Source organism: Amphiprion ocellaris, chromosome 6, assembly GCF_022539595.1.
Source record: "Amphiprion ocellaris isolate individual 3 ecotype Okinawa chromosome 6, ASM2253959v1, whole genome shotgun sequence".
Classification (NCBI taxonomy): Eukaryota; Metazoa; Chordata; class Actinopteri; family Pomacentridae; genus Amphiprion; species Amphiprion ocellaris.
Window position 1 is genome coordinate 12,550,492 of NC_072771.1, and position 12,116 is coordinate 12,562,607.

The 12,116-nt window shown below is 41.3% G+C and overlaps 1 protein-coding gene across 3 annotated transcripts in view; it reads right to left on the bottom strand.

The window, feature by feature from the left end:
- The window catches only part of atp2a2a (ATPase sarcoplasmic/endoplasmic reticulum Ca2+ transporting 2a), a 28,176-nt gene that overhangs the window by 6,838 nt on the left and 9,222 nt on the right, over nt 1-12,116 (bottom strand). For all 3 annotated transcript variants that reach the window (XR_002746054.3, XM_023268133.3, XM_023268134.3), the window contains exons 6-15: nt 7,101-7,181; nt 5,498-5,583; nt 4,872-5,336; nt 3,190-3,278; nt 2,940-3,042; nt 1,891-2,022; nt 1,693-1,812; nt 1,387-1,605; nt 945-1,280; nt 173-393 (exon numbers count right to left, since the gene is read on the bottom strand). Coding sequence is in view for 2 of the 3 variants with exons in the window: in XM_023268133.3 (XP_023123901.1) it covers nt 173-393; nt 945-1,280; nt 1,387-1,605; nt 1,693-1,812; nt 1,891-2,022; nt 2,940-3,042; nt 3,190-3,278; nt 4,872-5,336; nt 5,498-5,583; nt 7,101-7,181 (1,852 nt within the window). In the remaining variant the exon portion in view is untranslated. The remainder of the gene's footprint in view (nt 1-172; nt 394-944; nt 1,281-1,386; nt 1,606-1,692; nt 1,813-1,890; nt 2,023-2,939; nt 3,043-3,189; nt 3,279-4,871; nt 5,337-5,497; nt 5,584-7,100; nt 7,182-12,116) is intronic.

Genomic DNA, 12,116 nt, shown 5'->3' on the forward strand with positions numbered 1-12,116 from the left:
AAAGTTAATCACACACCGAAGCACATTTGAACTTTAGAAGAAGTTACTATTTTATATTTACCCGAATTAACTGTTCTTCTTACTTAATTCTGTGAGAAATTTTTACTTCTCTCAGAATCAGTTGTAAAAATGAGACTATATCAGCAAGGACTCTGATCCAGAGGAGACTCACCAAACAACCTCACCCACATTGGAGGAGATAAGGTATCTGATGAACTGCTTCATATTGTTGTAAATAGCTCGGCCTTCTTCAACGGCGGCCACTATGGAAGAGAAGTTGTCATCAGCGAGGACCATCTCAGAGGCTGACTTGGCCACAGCTGTGCCTGAGCCCATAGCGATGCCGATCTCCGCCTTCTTCAAGGCAGGAGCATCATTCACTCCATCACCTGTCTGTAGACACACATTTTGTTAGAGCACAGTATTACTGTGTTGTGCAACACCTACAAATCAACAGAATGAACAGGGTCTTTACAGGACTGTCAAAGACAGGTTACTTATGGCTTTCAGAACACGTTTACCTTCTTTTCAGTGCTGACCAGAAATGGATTTAACACTTGTGAACCCAGACCATTTCAAATGAAATGCTAAGAGAATTCCTGTTCATTTCTACCTGGCATATTTTTCATTTATATTTCATCTCATCTCAATGTTATGCTAACGTTGTACTCTTCATCTCTGTTGCAGAGATTCTGGGAATTGAGAAGTTGCACAAAACAGTTTGTGAGCGGTATTTAGCATGAGCTCATTTCTGTTTAATTTCAGTCAGACTGAAAAAAATGATGTTTAAAATGATTAATTTAAGAAACCTGCAAAGTTAGAATAACATTTAGAGCCACAACAGTCACATTACTGGGAAATTCATGATTATGAAATGAACCAGAATTATCCTCTAAACACTAAGGACCGCTGTAGGAAATCGCAGAATCTTTCAGCCTTCATACCATAGCAGTAATCTCGTCAAATCCCTGCAGAAACTCAACGATCTTGGACTTGTGGGAAGGCTCAACGCGGGCGAAACAGCGTGCATGAGTCACAGCCTCCCGCTGAGCATAGGGTGAGAGTTCATCGAACTCACGTCCCGTGAAGGCCATGCGCTCGACATCATCCTCCTCAGTCAGAATACCAATGCGGCGGCAGATAGCCACAGCTGTGCCCTTGTTGTCCCCAGTGATCATGATGACGCGAATGCCAGCCTGTCGGCACAGCGTGATAGAAGCAGCCACCTCCTGTCTGGGAGGGTCCAGCATGCCGACACAGCCCACGAAGGTGAGGTCAGACTGGACGCAGAGACACAAAGGTGTGAATGAATGTGGTTAGGTGAAAAGTAGGCATCTGGAAAACTGCACATTTTAATCAAAAATTCAACACTTTATGAAATTTCACCTCATACTCCGAAAATTTGGCAGTGTCAGACAGTATCATGTCATCCATTTTGGGTGGGCTGTCTCGTGTGGCCAGAGCCAAGCACCTTAGGGTGTCACGCCCTGTCCCGTACTCACGGATAACAGACATGATCTTTTCCTTAATGCCTTGGCTGAGGGGAACTTTGTTGTTGCCCACTCTGACATGGGTACATCTGTCAATGACTCCCTCTGGGGCTCCCTGTGACATAAAAAACACTCACAAAATGACAGAAGACCAAATGCAAATGTACACACAAGCCCTCACTACATAACTCTCTCAGTATACCTTAACAAACATTTTGCCAATGGAAGAACGGGACTTGTTTGGGGTGCAGTAGACCGACATGGACTTTCTGTCTCTGGAGAACTCCAGGGTGAACTCCTTCCTCATCAGCTGTTTGATCACCTGATTCAACAGAAGGACTGACAGTGAGAAAACCTGCTGAGTGGAAATGTGCAGAGTGAAGGAGCTGCTGTCACTCACTGAGTTGCAGGCGTTGGCTCTGTCAATCTTGGACAGGTTGTGGACTTCAGTGTCAAAGACATTCATCTTCTCCACCAGACAGGTCAGCGCGGTCTCTGTGGCCTCACCAACCTTCTCGTACACACCCTTCACCTAAGACATCGAAAACATTCATGTTCACAACTTCTATGTTCAGTTATTTTCAAGTTTACCCAAGGGGATTATTTCACTCCAGAAAAAAGAAACAGAATAATGTCTCAATCCGATGGTTCGGTGTCTACAGCCCGCATAATTGCAAGATCAGTAGTGATAAATTGAAGGACTACTGAAAACTGGATTCATGTTGTGACTTTACATGAAGCTCTCCAATATTTTTACATTTTCCTTTGTCTTAAAAAACAAAAACACTTGCTAGACTTTGCACTATTTTAATACATAATAATACAAGCCTATCAAATCTGAACTTGAAGGGGAAGTTTTGCCGATGTGGTAATCTAAGATAGTCATGTATTTTCAGATATGAGGTGGTTTTACTGCATCGTGCTCCTCACCCTACCAACGCTTCCTGTTGTGGATGAGCCCTCAGCAGTACTTAGCCAGTATCACTTCATGTGTTTTGAAGGGATGGTTTTGGACTCTCAAAAGGGAAGGGGTGGGAGTTTTTTTTGGTTGCATGCTTTCAAGATCAAACATACTGCTGCTGTTTCCATAATTTCACATAGTTTTAACTGTAGGGCAAACTGTCACATCTCTTTAATTAAGAACAGTGGTGCTTTGGCATAGTCTTCTATACAGCAAGGAGTTTGTTTGGTATTAGGTCTCAGCTCAACCATTAATATTCAGCGTTAATGTCCTATTTAGATTAGACAAACTAGTTTGCCAGTCCACGGACACCTTCTTGCACATGACATATTTGAATACATACTGTTGAATGTACACAAGCACATATGGTTATTTTTGTATGCTGATAAGTGACATAACATACAGGTATTTTGCTCATACATGTTAACAATGTATGTGAATTTATACTTTGTCAAGTGAATAAAGTACCAAAAAGGCAATGTGCAAACCTCGTTGAAGTCCAGAGAGGAGTCATTACACAGGGCACAGATAGTGGCCAGTTCAACCAAGGCATCATACTGGGAGCTTTTCACTGGTTTACCATCATGGTACCTGGGTTTGAGTACAGAGTATTAACCTGTGAGTGTGTGGTTCTAAAATAACAACATTGTCACTCTACAGCCCTAAATCTAAATGTCTCCATATATTTTAGCCTCCACCTGGATTTGCTTGTCATGGAGAAGCTGTACAAGTACTTACACTTCTCCCTCAGGTGCGTAGGTAGAACCTGTGATGGTGAACTCTGACAGAGAGCAGCTGTCACCTTCGGCTTTGTTGATAATGAACATCTGGAAATTAAAACAGCAGGTGAGACAGAAGAAAAGAATGATTTTTCACCCCAAAGCAGACATCATTTGATCACGTCACTGATTGAGTCAGCTGCCAGTTTCTGTACTGACACAGCAGGTGGCAGCACAAACCACAGAAATCCCAAGTGCCTCTGAGGAATGGAAGCTCTTTTTAGACAGTAGATCAGCCTGCAGTGTTACAGAGTGCGTTTCTTTGAGGACCAGACTGGGTGGCCCACTGCCTAATGTGAGAGACGGGTGTTTAGTTTCTCTCCATAAGTAAACAGATGAGACTGCCAGCTAGGCTGAGTAAAGAGAGAAGCTGTGCCCAAAAGAAGAAGCCACAGTGCCAAGCATGCTCCTGCAGGAAGCTTTGATCGTGTCTCACACACACACAGTCACACAGACACACACAGTTACAAAGTGTATATACACACACAAAAGGCTAGTCAGGGGTTGGTTATATCAGAAAATGGATGATGACAATCGGTCAAGCTCCAGTGCTGGTGCTGCCTCTCCCTGATAGATCGAGAGCAAATGGATGTTCCATAACTTATTTTAGTAGCAATAGTTATATAAAAATAACTTTCAAGATTGATCTTGGCCAGAAAATACCAACTTAGGGATAAGGTTTTGTGGAGACATAACATCATAAAACAAATTGCTGTATAAAACAAGAAGACAGGTAGTCTAATTGTGGGATAACTGTACATAGATATTTCTTTTTTAGCAATTTGCTCATGTTGTAATCATTCATATTATACATTATTGGAAGTAAATGTATGTTTTAGATAAATAAATGCATTTATTTTATAATTAACATACAAATAACTTTGTGTTGCAAGCCAGGGGTGTAATTTCTACTAAAAAACCTTTTTAAAGATTGTTGTTTCAATGTCCTGATTTCAAATGTTTTCTAGTTTCAGTGGTTTAACATATGGCTGTCTATGAATCCCCATAAATCAGCTATTATACCTGCAGAATCACAAGGCTGTTTAATTACAACCAGCTCAACATGCAGCCATAACAAGAGAAAGGTAAACAACTGTTTGATAAAAACTGTACATTAATGCCACTGGTCTAATTCAGACTGTGCCAAAGTTCTGAGAAAGCACTGAACCTGCAACTAAAGGGGATTAAACTTTAATAAATGCTGAAATGTCCTCTTTATGTGGGGCCAAGCAGCATTGGGGTGCCACTCACAGATACAGAGAGAGAAAGAAAGAGACAGAGAGAAAAAGAACTACAGGCTGCCTGCTTTGCAGCTTGGTGACGCAAGGTCAGTTATGCAACAGCAGCACTGCAAGTCATCTAACAGCTCAATGTAGATTAGAGGAGCGGCAGCAGGCTGCCTTCTAGTTAAATAACCTGAATACCTGATCACAAGGAAAATTTCATTCTCTCTGTTTGCACAGAGCATTAGCATTTTTGCTGACAACTGTATTGGAAGTGACTTATGCAGTTATAGTCTCTCCAAGTGCTGTCACCTTATCCAAACACTGGGCAGGGACAACAAACATGACAAAGCACTGATGGCTAAATTGCTCAGCAATGCACCAAGACTGTGTGTGCGTTCGTTTGTGTGAGCCTCACTCTGCAGACAGACATCTGGTTGGTTGTCAGGGTTCCAGTTTTGTCAGAGCAGATGACAGAGGTGCAGCCCAAGGTCTCCACAGAGGGCAGGCTGCGGACGATGGCGTTCTTCTTGGCCATGCGGCGAGTGCCCAGAGCCAGGCAGGTGGTGATGACGGCAGGAAGACCCTCAGGGATGGCAGCCACAGCCAACGCCACGGCAATCTTGAAGTAGTAGACAGCCCCACGGATCCAGGAGCCTCCATGGACGGGGTCGTTGAAGTGTCCAATGTTGATGATCCACACGGCTATGCAGATAATGGAAATGACCTTGGACAGCTGCTGGCCAAATTCGTCCAGTTTCTGCTGCAGGGGCGTCTTCTCCTGCTCGGTGGCCGCCATCTCGTCACGGATCTTACCGATTTCTGTGTTGACACCAGTAGCAACAACCACACCCACGGCCTTCCCAGCTGCAATATTGGTACCCTGAAATAACAAGTCAAGTACATGTTTGCTCAAGTGCATCTGATAACATCTCACACATCTTCAAATAATAACAGGAGCAAGTTTTTCCAGGAACTTGACAGAAGCTAAACAAACAAGAAGCTGCATGACATCAACAGGATGTGTGATAAGTCTTCGCTTACAGAGAAGAGCATGTTCTTCTTGTCTTGATTGACAGCCCGAGGGTCAGGCACAGGGTCGGTGTGTTTAATGACAGACACAGATTCGCCTACAAAGTCAACAAAGAGAGTGGATCAGGTAAAACCAGTTTGCATTATGTATGCAGATGATTTTAGGAACAAAGCATAGACAGTTATCTCACTGATAAGTCTACGGTGCTGATCATTCATGCTGTTTCACTGATCTTTCACAGCCGTTTCAGTTCAGAAGCAAATGTGCTGACTGGGAATAGTATCTTGATAGACCTCTGAGCTTATTCTGCAGTCAACCAGCTGCTTTGGTTCATCAAAGACACTCGGAAAACTGGTCCATTAATCTTGGATGAAGTTATATTGCATAAAATTCTTTTCCTATTTTGCAGTAAATTATAGCTGGGGAATATATTTGATCAAAACCATCTTGACTATAAAAGAACATTGTACATGAGTCTTAAATAAAACAACTGCAGGCTGAACTCTATATGCCAGTTACTCATAGCAGCCAAAATAAAAATTTAAATGTAACAGGGCCATACCTAAAAACAAATTCACTAATCTTTAACCAACTTAAAAGGATAGGTGGTCATACTTAACACTTTGTGTGAAAACAAGGCGACAGCTCTTTTTGTTGTTGACAAACCTATTAGTTGTTTGGTCCATCAAATGTCAGAAAATAGTGAAAAATGTCAAATATCTGTTTCCCAAAGCCCAAGATGCCCAAATGTCTTGTTTTGTTTACAACCCAAAGACAATCAGTTTACAGTCAGAAAGGTGGTAAGACACCAGAAAATATTAAAATTTAAGAAGTTAAAATCAGAGAATTTGGACCATTCATCAATTATCAACATAGTCAGTGACTCAAGTCTATTGCTTTGTGATATAATTGACATGAATGTCTTCAGTAGTAGTCAATCAATATGTTTTTTTTTCCCAAGGGCCGATGTCAATGTCAATTATTAGTAATCACATTGATAAATAAATATACATATGCAGTAACAATAAAAATCTTGGTGTTAAAATTCAGAATAACAGAAATTCTAACAAAATTTTATTGAAATGGCATTTTATGGTTTCTTTAAAAGATACGTTTTCAAAATGTATCTTTTAGTGTTGATATACTGTTATATGGTGACCTGGACATTGTTCAAGATCACAGAGTGGTGATTACAGTTGACACATTATTTTAATTTCTTTATCGATGAAATCAATGTTAACAATTATAAAAATGCTGAATATCAGACCGGATAACTGGCCAGGCTGATAATCAGTCAGTCACTGATTTAATTGCTTAGTTTAGCTTTAAACCTCTGTGACTTATTAATAATTACTGAATAATACATGTAAAGTATACATTCAAAGATTGAAACATTAGAGCTGTGCTATAAATGTTAGTATACTGATGGTAAGCTGTAGGTGGTCCAGTACATAAAAACGCAAAATGTACAAATATTAAAGTAGAAAATAAAATGTTGTAGTTTCATCTTTTAAAAAATAACCATGTTTTAAGGAGAAGCAGAGAATCCAATTGGTAAAAATGGCCCAAGAAAACAACGTGACGGCTGTGATATCATCAACAAATATGTCTTACCGGTCAAGATGGACTGGTCTACCCGCAGAGTTGTTGATTTGATTGAACAGATACGGATATCAGCAGGCACCTTGTCTCCAACTACAACCAAACAGATACACAGCTTGAGAACGCACACAAACAATCAAGAGCATGAACACACAGAAAAATCTTGTGGAAATTACTGTAATTCTAAATTAAGCCTGTGACCAAAAGCTCATGTTGAAACAGTCACCACATCTTATATACCACATGAATAGCACTCCACTAACACTGAAGCTTTGATTGCCGCAGAGTCCACCCATACATTCCTGGTACTGTTGAGTGCTGTCTGTGTGTGTTCAAGCCAAATGAAGATTTAACAGATGAGATGTTGTCTATTTTCTGCAGGCAGCAGCTCAGCAGTAGAGTAAACTAAACGGATGAAGCACAGCTCATTACAGGATGGCTGCTGTGCTACACAGCAGCAAAGCAGTGCTGCCATCACTGGAGGGAAAGCAAAGGAGTACCAAAGAAAGAGGAGGAAATGAAGGACTTGTGAGCCATAAAAGGCCGTCTCAAAGGAAAAGGCCAATTTGGGTACATCGGAATTGCAGTGACCCAATTCAGCTTCCTAATGGTACATAAAGGCGATGGAAACTGGGGAAATGGCTCAGGGTATGGCACAGTTCCGTGGGCGTAGTCTACATATAGGCCTACTTAGTTAAAAATGTCAACTGTGTCAGATTGTTACAAAAGACTCCAAGAATACGGTATAGTCAGAATCCAAGAAACCACACAAGCCTGCCAAGCATCTAAGAATCTAACAAAACATTAAAACAAGGCGGAAGTGAAAACTCTTGCTGTGGGGAAAACCTGAAAACAAACATTTGATTAAATGTACCAGTGTCCAGATCCCATTTGAGGGAGACATGCACCGTAATCCAAAACCAGCCATGCCCTTGAGACAAGGGAGGGGAAAATAGCTCTGTGACCAACAATGCACGCAGCCAAAAATGGTAAAAGCATTTGAAAATGTTTCCCAATCGGATGATCAGGTTTAGATGTGGCCTTTTGATTGCAGCTGCTTCAACATCATTGCCACAAGAGGAGAGGACCAGCTCCTCTATGTCACCTCACAACTCTACAACTTATAATACTGTTATGCCACTCCATTACATAGTGGATATCTGCATTTTCACATATCCCCAACTTAATGTAGAGTCTTGTTATGGTTGCGTACATTTGAGCTCTGCTGCACTCTGAGTGCTGACTTCTCATTTTAAGACATGACCCTGAGTAGAGCTGGATGATCATCAACTCATTAGATGCCCTGACAGCGGTGCCAGAAACTCCTATCTGCCAGCAGGCACTGGCCAATCAAGGCAGACAGTGGCAGCTTTTCTCAGAAGGACAAATTTTGAGCTCAGCTTCATCTTTAAACCGCCTGAATCTGGAAACACTGTCACATTGGAAGCTTTACTTCCGAGAAGGTGAGACAGCCCAATCAATAGATGGACTGATGCCAGCTTGGAGTCATTTCCAAATACAAACTAAGGCTATAGTTCAAATTCTGATGATCTGGATCAGTAATTTCTGCACCATAGAATAGAGGATCACTATATGATAGCTACAAATTGTAATTTTCCTAGGAGAAATGAATGGAAGAAATGGAAGAGATTAAAAGGATTATCTTTAGCTGCGCCTCAGGAACAAAGCACTAAATGTTTTAGAAGCTAAAAAGCTTACAATTACATCCTACATGGCTGTGGAACACTTCCTGTACTAAGTCACTGCTTCTGAAGAAATACGACCTCTAAAGCAGCGCTGAGCCAAGAAACAAAGCTAAGAGGAATGGCCTTCTAACAATGCTGCTTGCTGATGTTCACATGCACAAAAACCTGGGCTCAGTGTTGGGACTCTGTGACACTGTTAAACACTGGACTTGTCCCGAGGTTGTGTTACTCTGAAGGCTTGCTCTGATGAAGTGTGTGTATATCATCTGTCCCTTTGTGTCAACATCCTACTTGGTAGTCGTCCAAGCAGCTCCTCAGGCATGACCACTTCTTCAACTTTGTGCTTGCCAACGGGTCACACAGCCCACAAATTCTGTGGTGACAAAAGCTTGGACCCAGCGATACATTGCTCCCACTATGACCCCCAGAGGTGCCTTTTAAGCAGACCTTTAAACAGCAGGGGAGGCGGTGACTGAACTCCAAGTGCCAGCTTTGACTGGCACCTGGGCCTGCTGTGCCTTAGGGGATAGTGTGTGGTTCAGCAGGCCAGGCTTCCTCAGGGCCGGCCAGGAGGCTACATGTGCTGATGGCAGCTGAACAAAGGACTGACCTCCTGTCATGTTGAGTGGGCAGCTTCAGAACAGTCCACAGGCAAAAGCATCTTGCAGCTTTTCAACACATCTCCTATGGACTAACTCACCAGCTGCATTTACACGTGGACAGTTGACATGGTATTAAAAACGGTCTATAACAGATAAAATACTAACCTCTCACTGCTTCCTCTTCTGTGTGTAATGTAGCTGTTTCCTTCTACCCTGAAACAGCCAGCTGACTAGAGAAGCTATGTGACCATGAAAAATCGAAATAAAATTCAAAACCTTGTGTCTACCAATGTGTTGTTTATTTTGATTTTCCATCAGCTATTTAAGAAAGTGAAATATAATATATCCTAGACTCATTACATGTAAAGTGAATTTTTTTGTGTGTAGCAAAAAATGGCATATTTGCTACACCTGTGGTCAGGTGTTAAGTTCTGCTGGGAAATTAAATCGGCATCTCCATAAAGCTTGTCAGCAAATGGAAGCATGAAGTGCTCTAAAATCTCCTGGGAGATGCTGAGTAAGTAATAAAACACAGTGGACCAACAGCAGCAGATGACATGACACCTCAAATAATCACAGACTGTGGAAACTTTACAGTGGACTTCCAGGCTACTTTCTATTAATATGCTTTGATACAGCAATCAGCCAATAGTCAGTTTGTTCAGCAATGACCATCTGTGGCCTACTCTCCTTGTGGAAAGCATCTTTTGAAAGCTTTCAAGTCGGCAGTCTTTTCCATGACTGTGGTTGTGTTTACTGAACTAGACCAAGAGATACATAGTATTTATATCATGGGATGAGAAATTGACAAAAACTTGGAATATTCTAATATTTTATTTTCAAGAGCTATACACCATATTTTTTTTTCTTCTAGAAGGAGAAAATATTTATATCTATGCACTGTGCACTGTGTGCTGCTCTCCTTTTTATTCTGTTCCATTTGCTGCTGTTACATTGTAAATTTCCCCGCTGTGGAATCAATAAATATTTAATTTATCTATCTATCTATCTATCTATCTATCTATCTATCTATCTATCTATCTATCTATCTATCTATCTATCTATCTATCTATCTATCTATCTATCTATCTATCTATCTATCTATCTATCTATCATAATCATCAATTTTTTTAAAGGCCTGAAATATTTGACTTTCTGTATAATGACTCCTGTATAAATTGAATTCCACTTTCTTAAGTAACTGATGAAAACTTCAACTTTTTCACAATGTTCTAATATTTTTGGATGCACTTGTATATATTAATGAATGGTCTTTCAGGGTACTGACCACTGTATTAGTACATGCCAGAGTCAGGAGTGTGTTCCACTGTTGTGATCAGCAAAGAGAAGCTGAGAACGTAATGTTTAGTTAGCAGTCAGCTGGTAGGAGAGATAAATCAATATTTACCATGAGCAGACTAGCTTCTTGACTTCCTGCTGTTACATTGTCACAAATGTAAACACGTGTCAGCTGACTTGGACTTGATGCTCAACTGTGACCTCAGTTGTGTAAGCAGCATCTCTTTACTGTCTCCCTGAGATCTCTGCTTTTTTCTTTGTCTGTTATGAATCTTAAGCAGCATCAGGCTGAGGCTCTTCACGTTATGTAGAGTCTCAGCCTGCTGCAACTGTTTCTGTTGCCACAGTAACTAAACTTGTCCCAGGACTGGGAGCACTAAAAATCCTGCCAAAAGTAGCTAGGGGTTTAGTAGAGCATGCTGGAAATTACATATATGCTTGGCATGACAAATTTCATTCTGAAGTGAAAAGAACCTATTATTTGGCATTGATCTTACAGATCCAACCACTACACTAACTTTTTACGCTGAACACTAATTTGGACTTGCACTTTCAACTTTCTGATGTTACAAAGAAAACATCTTGTGACAGCAGCCAAGCACCACAGAAAATAGTTTTTTAAATATCAAGCAAAGCATAAAATATAAGTTGTAGCCATGTCTGTGTATACACTACTGAACAGTTTAAGTACAGCTTTTATAGCCTGGATAAATAAAAAGGGACGTGTGCAAAGAAACAGGTCAGAGGTTCACATTCTCCATATGTCTCCAGGTCAACACTTTCAGTAGAGGCTCAGCCTTAAAGCCTTTCCCGGGTTAAAGTCTGACATCTCACCGTCCCATCTGTAACCACACTGCATAGCATGGATTCCCAGCAAGTCACTGCAGTATGACTGAGGGTTAACAAGGCTAGTGCAGCAGGCTGAACAGAGAATCTGTATAATGCTAGAAGTAAGCTGGAAGAATGGAGACTTACTGTTGCAATAGGCACTACTTAAGATTTATACAACACTATACACTTATGTCGATGTGTTACACATAATTTATTCAGGACCTTATATGCATACTCTTGTCCAACCAACTCTGCACATTCAGCCTGCACTATTTGGTTTAAATGACAACGTCCCTGCCCCTCTGTCTGGACCTCAGTACACGTGAGGTTTTTGTGTTTTCAAAGCCTGCTCCCCCACACCGCAAGATGAGACCATTTCTTTCAGTCTTGCTGACAACTCATGAACCTTTGCCAAAAGACTGTTCCCCAGTGACAACGGACGCTTGCCAGACCACATTAAATGCCACATACTATCCATGGTGTCTGGAATCTCAGTGGAGGGTGCGGGTGCTGACGGGTAGGGTCGCTGTGCGTTGAACATGATGGGGTGGCACTGTTATCCACAAAGCACTTCCCTATAAGGTCATCTC